This window comes from Misgurnus anguillicaudatus, chromosome 23 (genome assembly GCF_027580225.2).
Source record: "Misgurnus anguillicaudatus chromosome 23, ASM2758022v2, whole genome shotgun sequence".
NCBI classification, from domain to species: Eukaryota; Metazoa; Chordata; class Actinopteri; order Cypriniformes; family Cobitidae; genus Misgurnus; species Misgurnus anguillicaudatus.
The window spans coordinates 17,415,213-17,437,958 of NC_073359.2; the positions used below are offsets into that span (position 1 = coordinate 17,415,213).

Below are 22,746 nucleotides of genomic sequence, written 5' to 3' on the forward strand. Positions count from 1 at the left end.
GCATACTGTATACGGAAATGAACCTGGACATTCAATCCGTCGGAAAATCTCAAAATCGGCAAAATGGACATACGTGGTTTTCATCGGACAGCGACGATATATTCTATTTAAACCAGGTTTTAAAGAATTTGTTGTACATCTTTTCTACTGAATGTTCTAATAAGTAATAATTTGTCAATAAAACACAATGCTGTAGGTTATAGATCGCTTTTAGCAGCAACAAAATAAACAAACAGCTTTTGGGGATGAAGCGCAACTTCCGGTAGACTTCCACATAGAATCAAGTCCCTTTTAGAGTAAAGGGAAACAAATGCCAAGTAAATTACCTTCATTCATATATAATATCTAACGCATATCAACAATTACACCGAACGTTACTGTGTAAAATTAATGTATACATTGTTAGCTACAGATCCTTGAATTCTTGCCAGGCTGCCAAACCTCTCTGAACAGTGATCCATGCTCGTCGTCTCCCTCGTCTTTAGCAAACCAAACCATTTTATTTTCAACAATATATTTGTTTAAAAGATCAGTTTAGGCCCTAGCCAGCCAGACCGATAAATAAAGACTGTAAGTTTACTTTGGTGCAGGCGTGTAAAGTCACACTAGATTTTGAGCATGTGAATATTTTTCTTTACGTGAAATGAATTTGCAGGTCTGTACACAAAAAGTGTAGTGTAACTGCCTCTTAATACTGACCACATATCAGTTGTTGCTCATAGAAAAAAACTTTGTAGTTCAAGGACAAAATCTTTATGTTGGTTTATAATTAGTCCTGTCACTCCATTGAGATGACTGAACTGCTGGGTAGGTACCCAACAGTGAGTGTTGGTCAGGAGCCATCCTCTGTCCCAAGGTTTGCTTTGGGGAACGTTCTGGGCTCGTGTCCCAGCGAATAGTGATATGTCAGCAGCCCATTCAAACAAATGGGCTGAGGGATGCACTCTTTTTAGGGCTATAGAGATTGAGTTTGATGCCTTTATTTATGATGCTTTTATCGATACAGTATCTGATCTAGATTGTCATGTTATCTCTTACACTTATTTTGAATGACGATTTACACGGCAGTGTCCTTAATACCACTGCAAGGATTTAGTTGATCTAAAATTGGCCTCTCTCTTAGACCCTTTATGAAAAAATGCATGTTCAAATTTGTCACTTTACAGCACTGCTGCTATAGTCGTACATTTAGGCAGACATTATCGGCTGTTGTTTGATGTCTTATGCTGTTTTGAGCATTGTGGCAAGTGAATAATTCAACATTTCAGAAATGTCTCGAGTCAAGGATTGGTCTTTTAAAAACGCTAACCGTGAAACATGTCTAATCGGAGTCAGATGAACACCTTTAATAGGCCTTATTATACATTAAAATAAGTCAACTGGTCATGTAGTCATGTCAACCCACAGATATAATCCTGGTATTGTTCCCTACGTAGCATAAACATTAATATTTCCTGTGTCCTGGGCTCCTGGCTTCTCTGAATGTACAGATGCCGGTAATTACTGGTAGATTGGATGTGACGTACACAGCCTGGACCCACAGTGTAGCAGTGTTTCCATTACGTAAGCCAATCTCAGTCACAGATGGAATAAAAAAGATAATTTATTCATTTCCTGAAATGAGCCGGAACCCCGTGGATGAGCACAGCGTTTGTACAATCTGCATTAAATGATCCGTGGTAGCATGCTACTACAGTCTTATAATTTCAACTCTTATAGAGATTGTGATAAGGTTTGGATCTGTGCAATATCAAAGATATTGGATATAAGAAGATTGAGCACGTGTATTATTGTGAATAGGGGATGATGCAATGCCCAATAGGGCCGGTCTGGTGATGGAAGTCCCGCCTTTTAATTAAAAGAACTAATCATCAACTGTGCTTGCCAACTGTGAGCATGCGCAATAGCTAAAAGATGATGTCGAAAAGATGTTTTAATGCAGTTTGAGCTTAAAGGATTAGTTCATTTTCTTAAAATGTTGTCTTTCTTTGTTCAGTCAAGAAGAACATATGTTTTTTGAGGAAAACATTCCAGGATTTTTCTCATTTTAATGGACTTTAATGGACCTCAACACTTAACACTTAACTCAACAGTGAACAGTTTTTTCTACGGCGTTTCAAAGGCCTCTAAATGATCCCAAACGAGGCATAAGGGTCTTATCTAGCGAAATGATTGTCATTTTTGACAAAAAAAGCACTTTTAACCACATTTTCTCTTCCTTCGGCTGTGTGACGAGCCAGCCCGGCCTCACGTAATTGCATAGTGACGTAGAAAGATCACGTGTTACATATATGAAACGCACATTTGCGGACCAATTTAAACAATAAACTGAAACAAAGACATTAATTAGTGTCATTAGACATACAACAACGTCGGAACGGTCTTTTTTCTCCACACTTGTAAACACTGGGGCGTAGTTTCGCATACATAATCTGCAACCTCTTGACGTGATGTTTTGCGTGAGGAAGCGCTGGCGCATCACAGGACCGGAAATAGACGAGAAGTTGTGGTTTAAAAGTGCATTTTTTTTCTTGTCAAAAATGACAATTGTTTTACTAGATAAGACACTTATGCCTCATTTGAAGTCGTTTAGAGTCCTTTGAAACTTCGTTGAAAAAAAACTGTTAAGTGTTACGTGTTGGTGTCCATTAAACAATGGACGTTTGAGCGAATTTTGAGCGAGAGGGGGATTAGTCAGGAGTGATGATGTTACTGCATAACTGCAGTTATGAAATGGCTTTAGTTTCCTTCCCTAAATTCTCTCCCAAAATGTATGATTTCATCTTGTTGCTTTATCAGTATCATTTACTGCAAGAATGTTTCTAAAGTAGGGAAACACAATAGGCCACTTAACTTTTTCTGCCAAAATAAAGCAATTTGAATGATCAGTACTGGAAATGGTTTTAAGGTTCAGAAAATGTTTATTCAACGTAACCTACGGATTTTCTTCCTTCAGATAGATTGGACAAACCGTATGAAAGTTACGTGACTGAATCTTAAAGCGTAACTAAACCCCTGGTCAGAGCCTGACTCCACCCACTGGCAATATTTGAAAAATGCTAGAAAAGTGGGCAGATCCCAAGGAGATAGAGGGGACAAACTAAAACCCCATTCACACAGACCTTTGGTCCCAGAAAATACCCGTAAAATTGCCAGACAAGCGTCTGTGTGATCAAAAACTCGTTCCGTTAATCTTCTGGGATCGTTGCCGGAAAGAGGACCTAGTCAGATACCCAGATAACCCTCTGTGTGAACAAAAAGCCAAAAGAATGCCGTAATGGGCGTGTCGTAGTGAGGACGCGTGCATCATCACAACAAAAGTTATGGTTCAGCTTAGGGTTGTGCCGATAGACGATAGTATCGTGTATCGACGATCTTCAGACATATCGCCAATGGCAGGCTTTCATGGCGATAGGCAAGACGATAGTTGGCGAATGGTTATTATTATTAACATAGTTTTATATTAACACCGACAATGCATGCTTTTCCTCACATGAGGGTTTGTTTACTTCACTTTACGTGGAGAGCTTGTAAAGAGAGAATTCCTTCTTGCACGTACCTGCACTTAATGCGCGCGTCTTGGTCTCCTTCTACCACTAAATCCAGCGCGCCGCGTCATGAGCAGCTGCGCTTCTCTCTGTCTCACATGCACGCGCTCTCGCGTCTGTCCGCAGTCTTAACATAAACTAAAGTAGTAATCCTTATTTGTTCAGTTTAATGCGTTTCATGCGAGCTGAGTCAAACTTTACTTTTTGTTTAAAATATGACCCGCTGCATGTTAGCGCCTCTCTCTCACTCTCGCGTACGTGCAGAGAGCTGCGCTCTGTCCGAAGTCAGATCACTAGGTAATAATCCTGTTTATGATAAGCATTTCAATGAGTTGTAGCAACACGTCCCTCGTGTTTAATATATTATTGTGTTTAAAATATGATCGCGTTCCGCTGGACCGATGCGTTTAAAAAGGCACCTCATGAGAGCACCACTGCTTGACACGTGTAGTCTTCTGCAACAGCACTAAATAAATGCATTGAATAGTTTGTATGTGCGCGCACTTGTGTGTGTGTGCGTAGATGCATGTTTTTACAGTTATTAAGTAATCATGATAGGGTTTTAATGACGCGCTTGCTTTAATGGCATCAGTTTTAAGAAGGTTGCGGTCACGACGGTGTTATGGTCTTGTTTTTTTTGTCCACCCATCAAGTGACTTGTTATAATGAGTAAAAATTAACAAATAAAAAAAAGAGTAAACTACTGCCACGCCCCCCGATAATATCGTGTATCGCCGATCTCACAGGCTGACGATAGGACGATCTGAAAATAGGGCATATCGCCCAACACTAGTTCAGCTCCTTAAAACGAGAGATAACATGCATATAAACATTCACCACGAGAAATGTTGCAAACTAGATTGAAGCATCAGGAAATGATAAATGAGACGCATAAACAATGACGCACGTGCCGTAGTGTGGACGCGCGTGTCATGGCAACATGAAGTTGGTTCAACTCTTTAAAATGAGGGATTTACAACATTCACGACGAGAAATGTCAGCAAACTGGAGTGAAGCAGATATCAGGTAAGTCAGCTCATTACTTAACTGCGTTGAAACGGAGATCATTCAGCAGCATAAAAGAAAATCGCGCGCGTCACATGCTCATTTGAGCTATAATAAACGAAAATACCCGCGCGTCACATGCTCATTTGAGCTATAATAAACGAAAATACCCGCGCGTCATCCCAACAAGATATATCGTTCAGCTCCTCAAAATGCGGGTATTAAAATGCATTTAAACAATCACGATGAGAAATGTCTGAAAACTGTATTAAAGCAGAGATCAGGGAGCTCGTCAAATATCCACTCAGAAGCTGAGATCATTCACCAGCATTAGAACGGTGCGTCACGCGCTCCTTTATAAATCCTATTATAAACAAAAATGCACGCGAGTGGTTCTTGGAGGGAGAAATAATATATAATATGCAAACTTCAGACGCTGCGTAGAAGAGAGGGGGCGGGACTTTCAATAGGTCACGTGTCTTTCCGGGACCATCATATGCCGGGTAAACTTGGCAGTGTGAATGAAAAAAAATCTAACTATTCCGGAAAAATCCAGGATGCCTATCCCGTGTATTTTACGGAATTTCTGTGTGAAAAGGGCTTAAGTTTGTGGTGAGATCGTAACAAGGGCGTGGTAATCTTGAACCTGCTTACGTCATGAGTCATTTTTTGGACCAATAGGAAAATTCAACTGCAGTAGCCACCGTTCAACCTGAAGAGGGCAGCACTCATTTTTACACCATATATTGCAGTATTGAAACACTTTATATCCAAATGTCAAAAAAATTACTAAAATCAATGAACAGCACTAATAAAGCCCCAATCTAACAGACCATTAACTAAAAAAAGTTAGTTTAGGGTTTAGTTACGCTTTAACGCTCACAAATACACTCCACAGCAAGATCTTTAGTCCTCTTTGCTGATGCCACCTTCTGCTTTTTTTTCTCCTCAACCCTATAATCTAAAGGAAATCCGAAACATTTAGTGGTTTGAGAAACATTTCCTCATAAGCAACAAGTCCTTACAGGCTGGTCAAGATTGTTCACAGTGCGCAAGCTAAACAACAGTCTCGTTCATGGGTTTTTGATATCATTCAGGCAAAACCAGCCAGATGGTGGTTCAACTCATCTGCCTCGCTAATAAGCCCTGAAGCACCTAGTTTCAGATCGAGCCATTTCATTGGCCGATTGAATGGGACATAACAATTGATGCTACTCAGCCTTTCCGCCCCAACGTTAATGTAATGTGCGGCTCGATTACGGCGCTGAATCATTACGGCCGAGCAAAAGATGAAGCGAGCGAATTAACAAAAACTTTACAGTCCTACGCCACTCGCCCTCGGATTGATTAGGTCGTTCTCGATGCATCTAGACTGTTTACTGAATTACTTTGATGTCGATGAATGCTTGCATGTTATTTAGTATGAAGTGGGTTGTAGGTGGCGTGATTGCTTTGGATAGTGATAAGCGAACCCGAACCCTTCATTTTCAAGTAGCCGGCACATTTGAAGGGCACGTGGCCTGTGTAGTGAGCTCCCGTACGTAATTGCTTCTAAATGGTCTATATAAATGTCACGGGTGACTATAAACGCCAACCTTTTCATTGAGAGCAAAGGCTCTGATTTGTTTACCTCACAGTGTTGGGTTTTCTTGGCACATGCTTGGATCCGTTTAGCCGCTGTTGAAATTGAGCTCTTACCCGATCTAAGGCTCTTTATATTGAGAAACAGGCCATGTTGTGTAAACGAGGAATTACCTGTAAAGCGCGGTTGTATTGCACTTGTTGGCCATTCTGCTCTTGTTTGTGAAGATTGCTTATCGTTCGTTTTTGTGTGTGTGCTGGTGTTGAGCAAACCTAGATGGTCTGTGTGATGGTGTTTGATCTCCATTTTTTGAAATGTCAGTGAGTTTAATGTAAATTTACATTTGACTAATGGAAAAGTACTTGCCTTTGGCCCTATTGGCTATGATATCTTAATATTTTCTTTCTCAGGTGACTTTCTTTTTGAGCTTTTTAAAGTCTTAACAAAGGCCAAATTTACCCTGTTTACTTCTAAACCACATTTCTCGACTCATTGTGTGCATTTTTCCTATATCATATAGGTTACAGTTATGTATCATATTACAGAAGTCAAATGAGTTTTGAATGCAGGTATGTTGTTGACTTTAGTTTCTAACATTAATAATGCATCTTTGTTTCTTTCACAGGGCCTGAATGCTAAACCACTAATAAGATTCACAGGAAATCAAGGGGTGAGTATACATTTTTTTCTTCACGTTTGTGCACTGCCTCTTTGGCAATGTATGGGACGTTAAAGCTCACACACTGTTTCTGCTTGTCTTATTTCAATCTACCTATAGAGTAGTATTACATCCTTCATATAGCCATAGAGTCTTTAGTTTTATCAGATTTATAAAACATAGATCGGCTGTGCAGACTCTTTCCAAATAATCCCAAACTGCTGGAGGCGTACGGTAGGTGGCGCGAGTCACAAGCAAGCCAGTCACACAAAACATTATCCCACTATCTCTGAATAACTTATGATTCACTACAGGTTTGTGGGTGTGCATGTGCACATTGATGCATATTGGTCTTATACATAATGCATACATATATTTTGAAATATAAAAATGTAAACGAGCATCAGATATACAGTTTTTAACAAACGTGCATGCTCATAGGTGCCAAATTCTTTCTCCGCTGTGGGTTCTCTTCAGTGTCAAGCAATGCTTAGGTTGCTTAGCAAGGAAAGCCGCTCTGAAGCGCCCACACGCTTGAGGAGGAAAGCGGCGTGGTTTAAGACGCGACTTGTGAAGTAAACGTGAAGCAACTGTGCGTATGTACTTGGCCATTTCTGTGGATGCTCGAGCCGAGCCCCGGAGCACCCAGGGGATCGGCGCATATCTGCGTGTTTATTGTTTAACAAGTGAGAAACCTTTTTAGGGTTATAATGTTTCCAGACGTGTTCTGATGGTGTACTAGTAGGGCAGATTGATACTTTTTCGCAATTTTGAGTGACCAAGAGAGAGAACATCTGTTTCTCAATCCGAAGGGTGCAGCCCCCGGAGGTCGCATATGCAGGCTGTATATGTCATCAAGCCTGGTTTATTGTTTTCGTACATTTGCAAGTCATAAACATATAACAAAAATGTATGATTACAAAGAATAATAGTCTTTATAAACTTTATAATTGTTAATGTTATGAAATAAGACTTGCAAATGCGACCTACGGAGGCTACAGCCGGATTGAGAAATGGCCAATATCTTGCTTCATTGTTCCGCCCCAAGCCAGCGGGTCATCACTGATATCAGTTACCTTTCCTTGCGAATAGCGCATTAAAGCCGAAAGTATACTAGGGACGTCCACGTATGACGTCATTTTCAGCATCAGGAGGGTACACGGTCATCCGTGTGCAGCCCAAAATTTGAGACCGCGCGGACAGTGCGCGTACAGTCCGCGTACAACAGCGCATGCGCGTGAAAATATTTAGACAGGGACACTCCACTACAAACAATTATACAAAGGAAATAGACAGCATTTGCACACACACTATCGTTTTTCTTCTTTAATTTTGACTTCTTTCAAGAACAGAAAGCTGTGGAGCATGTTAGTTACAATCCTGTTCTTTGTTGTTTGTTCTTAACTGTGTTTGCTTCACCTATCCTAATGTTAATGTACTGTAAATGTCGCCAAATCAGTGCTGCCCCGATGGCCTGGTAGAGTAATAATTTGAATAAGAAATCATTTGTATTGTGTATAGTGTCGAACGCGGCCATCCGCGTGTAGCCGCGGGGAGTATAGCCGGCTCGGAAAAAAGGTATACCCCGCTCTTAACCCTGCGTCTGCTGGCTGTTTGCGTTAACACGAACCTGAAGGCATCTCACTGGGTAATTCTCACAGGGCGCACTTCCCCACCGCGGGTTGCACTCCACCACCGTGATGGTAATTACAACCTTCACAGCCCTAGACGGTGGCAGTATTTTACCACCGTGAGGGTAATGAACCATTTTCTTTTTACGCCGATGGGTGTTCGTCACATCATCAAACAATGCTTTGGTCGTTTTGGATGCCGTCACGTTTTGTGTGTGGATTTAGATATGAAATGTGAAGTAAATGTGAAGCAATTGAGCATAATATGCTTGGCCATTTCGATGGGGTGCTCGAGAGAGCCCCGGAGCACCCATGGGATTGGCACCTTGTGCTTTGTGTCTATTGTAGCACTTTCATCCATGAAACAAGTGAGGAACCTTTTTGGGGTTATAATGTTTCCAGCCATGCTGAAAACGCATTCTGATGGTGTACTGGTAGAGTGACCGAGACCGTATCTTGCCTCAATGTTGTACCCCCAAGCCAGCGGGTCATCACTGATATCAGTTGCGCACTAACTCTGAGTCTGCTGGCCATTTGGGTTTACACGAACTTGAAGACATCTTGCTGGGCGAGATTGTACTTTATTTTTTGCATAGTTGGTGAGGTGGTAATGAAAACAGTCACAGCCCCAATAAGGACTTCCATTGTACTTCCTACACAGAAATTCATAAAAGAAATAAAGCAGGTTGTAATGTATGAAACTTTTATGTTCGAAAAAAACTTTCTTAAACTTTATACTTTAACCATTATACATCAGATATACCTACCTTTATTTTGTATGGTAACCATAAACCCAGAAACTTTCTTTAAAACATTGTTCGACACTATACGCAATACAAATGATTTTTTATTCAAATTATTAGTATAACAGGCTGCCCAGGGCAGCACTGATTTGGCGACATTTACAGTACATTAAAACATTAGGATAGGTGAAGAAAAGTAACTGATCCACCATTGCAAACACAGTTTAGAACAGACAAGAAGACAACAAAGAACAGGAATCAAACAAACATGCTCCAGGGCTTTCTGTTCTTGGAAGAAGTAAAAGTTAAAGAAGAAAAACGACAGTGTGTGTGCAAATGCTGTCTATTTCCTTTGTATAATTGTTTATAGTGGAGTGTCCTGTCTAAATATTTTCATGCGCATGCGCTGTTGTACGCGGGCTGTACGCGCACTGTCCGCGTGGTCTCAAATTTTGGGCTGCATCTTGATGATGAAAATGACATCATGCGGACGGCACGCATACGCAGACGGCCCTAGTATACTTTCGGCTTCAGGTATTGTGAAGAATCCTGGATGTGTAGGTGACAGAAAGGCTGATGATAACTTCCTGCTGCACAGTCATCCTTCACATTAACCACAACATCCTTTGCTTTGTTGCGAAATCAAGTCACAGACAGCCGTTGATGTGCGTGTCATGTGGACAACGGGTCATTGAGACTTTAAAGTCAGTGTTTCCCACAGGATTTTGAGATACTCTGGCGGTGATCTGGCGGTGATGACGTCACACGCTGATTAGCATATATGTGACGTCATTGCGGCATGTTTTACTCTTTGATCCGTCACATTATATTGCATTTTAACACAACTGAATGCTATTTTTACATAGTTTCTGTTCTGTTGTTTATAAAATAGTGACTAAACAGGACCCAGTAAGCTCTTTCTTTAACTGCTGCTAAAAACGCGACATTGTCTGAAAAAATCATCATACGTTTACATTGAGGCTGTACTGATGTTGCTCTTCTCATCACATCAGTGTTCTTGTGTTATGAGCGCTTTTTTATTTGAAATACGAGTGGTAGTTTTATTGAATATCGCATATAGCGCAAACAATTTGTTGCAAATTCAGAAATATGAGAGAATACACGGTTGCTGTTACTACAGAACACGTGCATGGGCATGACGCATCATAGGTAGGGAGAGAGCTCGGACACAGACTCGCATCAGAACGGTATGTGTGGGAAACACTACTGCTAACCTTTTGTTAAGTTACTCTCATGATGAACTTGATCAGCCGTCTTCTCTGTCAGTAACATCCGTGACTGTTAAATACTTTTCACTGTTATGTGAGAGAGGCGCGCTAGCAAAGAGAGGGGAGGGGGCCGGAGGCGCGCCCTGTTGAGGCGCTGCACACAACGAGAGAGGGAGGATGGATGCGCGCTGAGCGCTCGCTGCAATGAATTAAGTCATTCTAAATAGTAAAATTAAAATGTTAATGGGAATCATGAAAAATCTATTTGTGGCGGCCAGTGTAAATGAATATATGGGAAACACTGAAAGTAGCACTTTAAAGTAGGACTGTGCTCTACATTGAATATTCACAATATCTTTGTGATGATCTTTGCTGTATCACTCAGCCCTACTTAGTGGTTTTTATTTACTGCACTGGCTTGGAGAAGAGGGCCACATGGAATCAAAAAGAGCCACAAAATGAATTTCAAAACATTGTGAAGTGAATGCGGTCAATGTCCATTTTCTTGCATCTTTTTTTAACCACCATGAGACAGGAAGCAGCTGACAGGCAGTTTGTTCGATCAAACCCTGACCACATGCACCACTCTGCCATTTGCTCGTCCACATTGCACCAACAGTTACTCCAAGATGCTGTCGTCGAACTGTCATCAAAACGTTTTTCTTTCATGTATGTGCACGGTCCAGATCACCAGATAGCCCTATAAACGTTAACGTTGGTGCTGTCTACTGTTGAAGAATGTAGTTTGTCTTGAAGATTTCAAACCCTCAAGCCATTTAAACCGAGCTCTTCTCCTCCACACACACACATCTTATATAAACATGCAGCAATGCAAGTGATGTTTCGTTTAATGCTTGAATGCAACGTAAGAAAGCCATCTTTGTTAAATAAACCGTGTGGTTAAGTCATGCATAAACAGTCTTAAAACTGTTTCATTCTTTTTTTTTTTAATTATTTACTCACCCGTAGGTCTGTCCAAACCTGTTTGACTTTGTTTCTTCATTGCAGCGCAGAATATGCAGAACGTTCAACGTTCGAATGATCAAAAGTGTTTCATCAGTGCTATTTTACTATCAAAGTGAGTTAACTCTGTTTTGCTGACTGCGGGCAAAAACTACACGGTTTTTGCTCCGGGAACCACAAGGAGCAACTTGACACTTGTATGTGTTTGTTAACATGAGATGCATTTGCGTTGTAGACCCCGTTAGCAAATTTCAACCCAATTTGTAAGCTCGGGCACTGATGCCGAAATTTGACAATGGTGGGTGCTTTTGAGAGCTTTGCAACCTGTCAGGTTGGTACACCATGTGGACCAGAATTGAAACCAGGGGAAACCCCAAATGATGCAGTTTGGGAAACGTTGCTTCCTTTCTCTCCTGTTTTGATGTGGGAATTAAAACTTGAGCATCTGAGTTTCATCAATTGATGGGGTTTGAGAGGATATTATTGTCGGTAATGACAATTTTTATTTGAACTAAGTACTGTTCATTTATTAAAAGGTAACCGTTTATTCAAATGAGTAGTGATGCAATTAACCCCGGATTTCCACCGACTGTGGAGCGGCTGCAGATCGGCTCCGCTACGTTTCGGCTCCGCCGTCTGCCAATACCCACCAGTTCCCTATTTGTTGCAGAGCGGCTGCGTGCAAAAACAATTGACCTATGGCTAAGCCACGCCCCCACATGCGTTGAGCCAATCAATGTGCGCATAGCAACCCAATACACTTGGAATGCATTGCAGTTAGCTGCGTTGTACATGTCACTAAGCTTCATTAACATATCTGTAAATAACCGAGATAACAAATGTTATTTGTAATAGCAATGTTGTGCTAAACGATTCATGTAAATACTGTAGCACCAAACTAATGGAGAGGTAACTTTTGGTAAAGATGGTAAAAAAGCTTTTCATCGAACTTCTCAACAATAAAATTATTAATACAACCCTCCAATGCATAGTTAAGGCCCTTTTGGTAACTTAGAGATGATGTATAGTCTTTCTGTCTCCAAAAATCATGAATTGCCTCCTGTGAAATGTCTCCTACTGTGACAGCTGCCATATCACCTATCACCAAATCGTGGTTGTTTGTCCGAGTGAGTGGAGGGGGCGTGGCTTAGCCATAGGTCAATTGTGTGCTTCCCAATGAGTTTCATCTCAGCCTTGATATGCGATCATTAAGGTAATTATACTTAATAGGCTGCAATTGTTTACGGTAACAAATCCTAAAGTATGTGACAGTATTTAACCTGTATAGTTGGTTATAGCTGCCAAAAAGTTGAGCACAACCAGCAGTAAAAAGACTGGTTGGTTCTGGTTTGGTTTCTGTTATTCATCCCCTGCAAAGTTACTCACACTGACTATTAATTCTATTGGATTTCGTACTTCAAAGTGCGTCATTTTTTTGGCATGTGACGCATGCTCTTCCTTTAAAAGCATTTCCTCTCTTGTGGTTTTTTTTCTGTGCATTACTGCACCAATGCTTCTGAATTTATTTGCTGTCTCATGGTTTCTGGAGAAAATCTATTGAGATAAAGAACTGCAATTTAAACTATGCATAAGCAATTAATTAGCCGTAAGCTGTAACTGAGTTAATATAAGTCACCAGTTTTCATTGCAATGCCACTGTTAATGACAGAGCTTATAGACTCTGCTGTTCAATCTTTTATTTAGGAGTGTGAATGGAGCATACAAGCCAGCTCATTGAAGCGTTGAACGGTGCGAGCCCTTGGGTTAGCGGTGCGAAGCTCAGACATTGGCTGTTATTTATAGCTGGCCACCTGCAGACCACACATGTGTGAGGAACCTTGGGTAAACAGAACCATACGTCAGAGCCGTTCGTGTGTATACAGGGAAATAACGCGGTGTGTCGTGTTTCCGTCCACTGTGTGCTTTTTCTACCGCTGGAGGGATTTGACATTTCACTCCAAAATCACATCACACTGTCGCCTCCACACCTTTGGTACCTCCAATGGAAGGTTACTAGGAGTAATGTGACTAGAATTACATTCATAGCTTTAAGGATGACCAAAATGATAATTACACGTGTTGTTTTAAACCTGCATTTAGTTCCAAGTCTTGAAGGCATTCTGTAGCTATATAGCTCTATAGAACCTAAGTCTGATGCAAAAGATTCAAAGGATGTACTTTTGCTTGAATATTAGGATTAAAAATACTATATAGTGTTGGGCGATATGCCCCATTTTGAGATCTTCCTATCGTCAGCCTGTGAGATCGCAGATACACGGTTAGTATGGGGGGGGGGGGGTGTGGCAGTAGTTTACTTGGTTATTTATTTGTAAATTTTTTACTTATTTATGACTTAAGTCACTTGATTGGACAAAAACGAAGCGAGGGCAACACTGTCATGACCGCAGCCTTCTTAAAACTGATGCCATTAATTAGTGCTGCACGATTAATCGCATCGCAATCGCGATGTCAGCCTGTGCGATTATATGACAGCAAAATGTTGCAATTATATTAAATAAATAAATGTGTGGACTTGTTAACACAAACTTTCTGATAACAGTTTGATGATTTTCCTTGCTATTTAAAAAAAGAAAGAAAAACGAACAAAAAAGGCAGTCATGTGTGGCATGCACGTGGGTGGTGTGCGTCGTCACTTGTGTGTGCTCAGCGCGGAAATACTAGGAGCGAAGATGGATGCAGAGGAGGTTGACAGTGATCTGGTAGCTAAAAAAACTCTACGTCTGTTGTATGGCGGTATTTTGCATTTAGGATTACTGACACTGAGCAGTTGCTACATCACGTGGTAATACGAAAACATTTCTAGTTTTACAAATACACATTTTAGCATTATCACTAAACTGTGTGTGGATTTTCCTTAAAACCCATCAAGTTGACTCATGATACCATCTATTATAATCGCAACCGCACATCGCAATATTAGCATTAATAACCGCAATGGGAAAAATTTCCCAAATCGTGCAGCCCTACCATTAATCCATCCGCGGCATTGTGGCAGAGCTGTTTTGTTTCAATAACTCGATTCCAATAACTTCGAGGGGATGATCTATAGATGAGTTATTGGCACACGTCAACTGCTCGTGTTTAAATATTATGTCAGAGGACCACTGATTGTGTTGTTAGTAGACATGCTGCATAACGTTTTGTATTTGTAAGGGCATTCTCAGATAATTTAGTGCAGTTGATGAAATAAGCTTGTGCAACCGTTACATGCTTGCAAAACCAAACAAAAATGTAAGAGATGGAGAGCAAAAGCTTTAGTTTTATCACTGATAGCCAAAGACCGAGCAGGCAGGACAGATGTAAAAACATTGTAAGTTACACATTACATTAGTACAGTAGGCGGTCTTTTGTGGCAGTCTTTTGTTTAAACACATTTGACCACATGTACGTCTACACCACAAAACCAATCCGGTCGAATGCATTTTTTTCCCCATGCATTACTATTGAATGTTGTAGAAAGTTGATGAGCTCAAAATTTTACACCCCATTTACATCTGTATTTAGCATTGCCCACTTGTGAGCCGATCAACCGTCTTAATACCAGGTGTAAACAGCCCCTATGGAAGGCCCTGAGGGCCATATAACATCGTAAAGTTTTTACAAATTTTTTCACCCGTACTTCACTCGACAACTAAAAGTGTTTAATTATAAAGAGTTGCCAAGATAAAGACGTGTTTTTGTGCCTGCAGATGTTAAAGTAAAAATCTTAAAATGTCTCTGCATCTTCCAGTTTAAACTCATCTCATTGCCTATATTGGCTGCTATTCTCTTCTGTCAACAGAAAATCTCAATACCCCAGTCTGAGAATCCAAATGAGCTACGAACGTTTACGTTCTACCTGTCCAACGTGGGGAAGGACAACCCCCAGGGCAGCTTCGACTGCATTCAGCAGTACATTACAAGGTAAGAGTGAAAACAAAGCATGTTTATTTAAACTTGCTGAAAGATTCATATGCTTAAGTTAGCGTAACAATTTTAACTACGTTTTGGAGTAAGTTGTGTTGTCATGGAAACCCATTTTATCAATGTAATTCAAGTTTTTCCTAATGTTGAGAACTCTGTGATCGCATTCATGCCTTTCACATCATTTCAAGTGCCATCTGTTCCCATTACTGTTCAACTCTGGCTAAACACCAGAACTGAGAGGATAAATTAAATTTGGCCAATTGTCCAACCAGACGAGAAATCTAACTGCATTCTTGTGGTTTAATGTCCTCTGTTGTTTGTAACAAAGGGTCATTTGAAGTTCATTTATGATACTTTCTTGTAAACTCTTAAATTCTGTAAAAACACTATATGAGTTAAATCTCTAGAGCAGTGGTCTCCAACATGGTGCCCATGGGAGTCTGTGAGGTGCCCTCCAAAGCACATTCTATTAATAGTCTCAATTTTTTATATATTTTTAATAGTAGTTTGGCTTCTTTTATGTTTGTTAACATTTTAAACGACAATAAAACATATCAACAAGTAAAAGAAAAAAGTTTTGAGTAGACTATAGGGGTGGGCGATAAACGGGTAGACAAGATTAACCGGTTCAAATTTGTCACCTGGTTGAGATCGTCTCAATCGAGGTTACGTGCCCACGTCAGGCTCTTGTGCGCGTGGTCACGAAAATATAACGTTTGTACACATATTTAAGCACTGCAGTTTTACAACAAGTTATTTTAAGGCATTGAAACACAAACAACAAATCTATATGCGTGCGCTCTTTCTGTGTCTGAGGAGCGTGCAAGTCGCGCAACCGCTGCTTTTTCCACCTGTGAGGAGCGCGCAAGTTGCGCAACCGCTGCTCATTGAGCTCTTGAGAATTTTTCCCGCTTTATTGGCCTTAACTACATATATGCGTCAAAATTTGCATCTTTGCAAATATCCTCATAAACACGACCATTTAGGGGTTAAAGAAAGTGAACAGCTAAAAGAGAAAGCGCACACGTAACAGTATATTGGATCTGGTCTTAAAGGTGAAATTACCTTGTTTTTATCTTTTTATATGCTTGTATAAGGTTTTTGTGAGAATTATGAACATTTCTATGGTATTTAATATTTTAATAACAGAAAAACTTTATTAAAACATAAAAAAACTCTACCGTGATACATATCGTTATCATGATAAAAAACGAATCCTATCGTCATAGAAGATTTTGATCATATCGCCCACCCCTAGTAGACTATATCGAATTTTGAAGTATCTCATCGAAAACGAGTGATGGAAACAATAAAAACAGTTAAAAATAAAACGATAATAACAATACAAAGTTTTTACGCTCGCTTAAAGGGCTGTTCAAATGTTGCGCCTTAAAATGCGTGGAAACCGTTAGGCGCGTAGGTTTTTGTCACATGACCTGCGGTGCGCTTGCGGCATTCTAAAGAGTTGAAATGTTTCGTTGAAATGAAATTCGATGCGGACGTGCCTGGAAAAAATTCTGCGCGCCTACATTTGAAATAACAAACTTAAGTGCGCAAATATGTGAGTCACCCCTAAGATTGTTTTTGTAAATGTAAATAATAGGAGATGAAAACGCATTTGCCAAATAAATTCTGACGTGGGGTACATTAAACCCATGTTACTGAAAAGTTAGAAACATTGCCCATCATATACTACAAAATCTGCACACTGGGTCCAATTTGCTCAACTGCAAATCACTTTCTAATTTCTGTAGAGGAATCCAGCCTGAGGTTTCCTGAACTAAAGCACAAACTAGTATTTCAGCATTTTATCTCACGCAAAAATCATTGTTTCATGACATCACACTGAGATGAAATCTGTCAGCTTCTTTAATTTGGGTGTCTGAGCTGAAGAATGTTGTACATAATTTCAGTTTGACCTTTTGTTTGTAGATTTATGTGTTAATCGGCTCTATCAAAGAATTAGTCAGAAATTTCGACATTAGCAGCCAGTTACACATCATAATTGAGAAATTTGTCATCTTAGCTGACACTTTTATTCAGACAAATACACTTATTAAGGGTTAGGCCTTGCATCAAACAATCTGAAGTTATGTACTCGTTCAAGTATGTAATTATATTGATGATAATAGGAGCGTGGTGTGCCGTTTGCATCTGGTGTAGACAGCATAAGGGCACGCAGCTGAAAGACATTTGGCAGCGATTTGGGGTGAATGACCTGGTCAGATGCTTTGCTGTATGGTTGCACCTTATTTAAAACTGATAACTGGCTGGTTAATGCGGGTGGTGGCAACATAATCCACTTGCATTTGCATTTGGAGTGTCTAACTGGTTTGGTCTTTCTCCAGTGAAGGGAGCATACAGCTGGACTGCTTGGGAGGGATCCAGGATAAAATCACGGTGTGCGCCACAGATGACTCCTACCAGAAAGCCAGGCAAAGCATGGCTCAAGCCGAGGAGGAAACCCGCAGCCGAGGAGCCATCGTCATCAAGCCTGGTGGGAGATACGTGGGTAAGGCTTTAAATTTTGTTGGTAACATTTCTACATAAAATCATCTTGCAAAATGTAAAGAACATTCTGTGAAGATATAACCTTGATTTAGACGATGTCAATGATTAAAATCAAGCTTCGATGCTCCAAATTTCATAATGAGATTATAAAACTTTACCCTGGATTTCACAGACAGGGTCACTGCTTTGTTTAAAGAGTAACACAAACTTTCAATTTGCCGCAAATTATTGTTATTAGTTTCAAACCATGTGTTGAAACACTTGGAGCCATTTTTTGAGCGCATGCCACAACTTTTTTAATGCTAGATCAACTTAATTTTGACCATCTGCTGATCGGAAATCAGTTTTTACTCAAGCCTCCAAAGTCTGTCCGTCTACTTCATTTTCCGTCTCCATGTCTGGAACTTGCATGCTGCATAATTTACGAAGCTGTCTGTACCAATGCTCATGATGACAGTGCCTAAAAATATTACCCAGAGAAACCTGGCGACTCGAATACAACCTGCACAGGAACATCAATACTTCACCAGAGAACTCGTTCAGTTTAATATCTTTCTGTTGCTGCGGTCAATAAATCATGCCATAATGAACTAAACTGCCAAGCTGACACATACAATATTCATGAACCAGAACGTGACACAGCACATGCTTTCAACACATGAGCTGTCACGTATCCGTCAACCGGGATTAAGTTAAGCCTCCATCACGTCCTGCACGTGAATATTAAATACTTACCTGATCCTGTTGTATTTATGACCAATGATCGATCTAAACCCATATTAGTTATCTATTTTCTCCCATCCACCCGACGGATGTGCCTCCAAGCCTGTTCGAAACACTAAAGCGAAGTAATATATCTGCTGCGTTTGTTCTGACTAAAGTGTTTAAACATGTCTTACCTGTCCCTGCTCCAGTATTTAATTCCTTCGGATGTTGAAAAGCACGGCTGATATTAACATCATTTTAGCACGAGTTTGCAGTTTAAGCGTTCACTGTTTTATGCTGCGTTCCAGGCAGGTTTTTGAGGCCGTACTTTACGACTTCAAACCACGACTCACGACTTTGTAGCGTTCCAGGCAAGTCACGCCAAACTACCTGAGCGCAAGGAATTTACTTCACCTTAACATGTCCATGCGGCGATATACTTTCACGACATACTTATTGTTTTAGACACATAACATTGTAATACAGAATTGTGTGTATTGTTTACTATTATTATTTTATTATTATTAATTTGAATGCAATGTATATTATCCTAAAGTGTATTCCCACTGTGTACCACTTGTAGAAACACTCTATCCGTTGGGGCCGCCATTGTTGTTTTGTATGGTTTTGCGGTCTATGTGACATCAGAGCTCGGAACTGGGAGTACATCGATCTAGTACGAGTTTACGGGTGGGAAGTCACAGTTTGACTGTCGTTCCAGTGCACTTTTACGGGTAGAAGGTTGGAAAAACACAGATTACAGGTTGCCTGGAACGCGGCATTAATGTCAGATGATCGTCTTTTGAAATTTTAGAGATTAAATTTTAGAGCACATGTGATGAATCGGCCACCTCCTCTTCGTTTATGGACATGACATCATCAGAGACTAATTAATTTTTTTTACTTTTTTCTGGGAAAGACTAGGAAAACCGACCCGATCAGTGCTTTGAGTGGGCCGGAACGCCCCGGTACTCAGTACCGCCACTTCCAAAAATAGCTCTTGAGCGTACCACCACCTCTCCGTAGGCCCAGAACGTGCTTTTAGTGTACCGGAACGCTCATTTGCACATCTGTTTAAAAATCATAGGTTTAATTTAATCCTTTGGCTGCGCTGCGGCTTTTCAGAGCGCCCTTATACGCTTCCTAATTCGTCCCACCGAGAGCAGAGACTACATACACCCTTGCGTTTACAAGTTAAAAGCGCATGCGTCGGTCAGTCATTGTCAACGTGCTCTGGACTGGAGAGATGTGTGTTTATGTGCGAAACGCGCAACCATAGCTGCTCGGTTAAAATGAAAATACAATGAACACTTAATATGCCCTCCTTGTTTTAGACTCTGAGTAGTAAAAGAACAAGGTCAGAATCAGACGACTCGCTGCCTGACATCCCACCAAGCCAGAATGATATCGCTGCAGGTCAGACGCAAGCCTTACGTGATAATCTCCGCTGTCGCGGCTGTCAGTTTGGTTCCCCTCGACGCAACTTCGGATTTCCTCAGGCGATGTGCAGAAAACATTCTTGAAATTGTAATATACATTAAGTTTAATTGCTAAACTACAAGTGAACGAAATTTCAATGAATTTGAACGACGTGCACAGTAGTTTTACCATCCGCAAAATGGAAAACAATGGGACAAAATAAATTACTTTCGAGTTTCAAATGGCCAGTATTTTGTTATTCTTGAACCCATAGACATGGTCTTGGTGTCATTTTAAAGTTTTTTTTCAAGCTTTTTCTATCTGAACAACTAGTTGTAGCATTTAACCATGCTGAAAATTTTACTCACATATCTACCTTTTGCACATTTTATTTATGTTCAAAAGCTCTTTCTACAGTAGCTCTTTCTAATGGTATTTTTTCAAAATCAAATCCTTTTGCACATTTTATTTATGTTAAGTAGCTATTTCTAGCTCAAGCAAATCCACAAACTTATAAAATGATTTATTATTTTTTACAAGGTCGTCTGTTGACTGCTGAATATAAAACCCCTTCAATATAGGAGTCGAGTCAGAAAAAAAAAAAAAAAAATTGAGTACCGGCACCTCTTTTGGGCCACTTAAAGCACTGGACCCGATGGCTTAAAATTATAAATCATTATTATAAGTTTACCATTGTAAATTAAAATAAATCTCATATTTCTTACATTTCCCCAAAGGGGACATTTCAAAAGACTTTTTAAAGATGTCAAATAAATCTTTGGTGTCCCCAGAGTATGTATGTAAAAGTTTTAGCTCAAAATACCATATAGGTAATTTATTAAAGAATGTTATACTTGCCACTTTGTAGGTGTGAGCAAAAATGTGCCGTTTTGGGTGTGTAGTTTTAAATCGGGGTTTTCCACGGGTCCTTGAAATCCTTGAAAGTTTGTGAATCTGGGGGAATAATTCAAGGCCCTGGGAAGTTTTTGAAAATATACATGCATAGATACAGGTCATTGAAAGTGCTTGAATCTATTTTATGCAAGACATTTCCTGGAAAATCCATATTATTCCTTGTGTAGGGTAAAATTTTACACTCTCAGGGAAAGCGGCGCTACGTCTCCCTTGCCATACTTCCTGCGCCCCTATTAAACCATCTTTGGCAATATTTCAGATAGCGATATACTTCCTGGCTCACCCTGTCTTTGTCGTTATGCCTCACCATTGGTTGATTTTGATATACACATTCAGACGCACTTACCCCTGGAAGTGTCACCGCAGTGATTTCCCTCGAAAGGGAACTGTAACACTGTATCTTAAAACGTAACATGATGTAACCTTGCCTTCACTTGAAATGTGTCCCCACATTTAGTCCTTGAATTTAAAAGGTATTGGACCTGGAAAGTCCTTGAAAGGTCCTTGAATTTTAAGTTAACGAAGGTGTGGAAACCCTGTTAAATGCAAATAAGTTGATCTCTGCACTAAATGGCAGTGTCGTGGTTGGATAGTGAATATTAAAGGGGCAGTATTGTCCCCTTCTGACATCACAGGGGGAGCCAAATTTCAATGACCTATTTTTTCCACATGCTTGCAGAGAATGGTTTACCAAAACTAAGTTACTGGGTTGATCTTTCCCACATTTTCTGGGTTTATAGAAGCACTGCGGACCCAATTATAGCACTTAAATATGTAAAAAGTCAGATTTTCATGATCCCCTTTATTCAAATTTAAATACAATATTTCTTTTTTTAACCCTGTCGAATACCACATAAGTTAGCATGCTATTGCAATTTTCTTCAATATCGCACAGCCCTATTTTGGAGTGTGTTTTTAACCAAATGAAATACAAAAATATCTCCATTTTGACTGATTCTGTCTCTGCTGTTTAGGTAAGCGGGTGCAGATTCGGAAGCCCATAATAGGCGTATCCGACGTGGCTCCGTCGCGGCGGACCTCGAGACCCGTTATTGTCTCCAGCAGTCAGAAAAAGAGCCCACCGCGGCCGCTGAGGGAACGGCTGGTGCACTTACTGGCCCTCAAACCCTACCGCAAACCCGAACTCCTGGTGCGGCTCACCAAGGACGGTCTCTCTCCTCAGGACAAGGAGACGTTAGACAGCCTCCTGCAACAGGTTTGTTTACTTACATTTTTATTTTTCATCCAGATGGTGGCAATTACTGATTATATGATCCTCACAGAAGCATGAGTGACATTTTTGTTGTATCTGAGCTTAAACTGTAAATTACATTTATTGATATGTCCAGGCACTGGCTATGTTTAAAATAGTAAATCGTAGTTGATTGTAAAACATCATGTGGTGTCACTTGAACGTAAAAATTCTGGCCAACGGCTTTGTGGGATGTAGTATCCCTGTTTTATATGTGACCCAGGATGAACCACAAAACCAGTCATAAGTCGCACGGGTATATTTGAAGAGTTTGGTTTCAAAACGCAATAAATCCATTTTGACACAAAATTTTGGTAAAAACGTGTTTTCTATACCAAGAAAGTGACGAGATGAAAACCACTATTTTCTGTTACAAACTTTCACATAGCATCTTTAGGTTATAATAACATTTAAAATTCAAATCCATAATTCGATTTTCAAAGATTTATTATAAAAATGAATTATTTTTTCCACAAAATGCAATAAATCCATGACAAGTTTTTTTTTTCAAAATGCTATAAATCTATTTAATCAATGTATAAATGTACATTCATCTTTGCCATTTCATATTCATTTAGTTGAACAGTTGTACACACGGGTTAAAAAAATAAACATTAATGGTATTAACCAAAACATTTACTTTGTCATATTAAGAACA

At 40.1% G+C, this 22,746-nt stretch overlaps 1 protein-coding gene across 1 annotated transcript in view; it reads left to right on the forward strand.

Moving 5' to 3' along the window:
- ell (elongation factor RNA polymerase II) overlaps positions 1 to 22,746 on the forward strand; it is a 51,607-nt gene that overhangs the window by 8,929 nt on the left and 19,932 nt on the right. The window contains exons 2-5 of the mRNA XM_055216801.2: positions 6,761 to 6,805; positions 15,162 to 15,283; positions 17,635 to 17,798; positions 21,811 to 22,052. Coding sequence (XP_055072776.2) covers positions 6,761 to 6,805; positions 15,162 to 15,283; positions 17,635 to 17,798; positions 21,811 to 22,052 — 573 coding nt within the window. The remainder of the gene's footprint in view (positions 1 to 6,760; positions 6,806 to 15,161; positions 15,284 to 17,634; positions 17,799 to 21,810; positions 22,053 to 22,746) is intronic.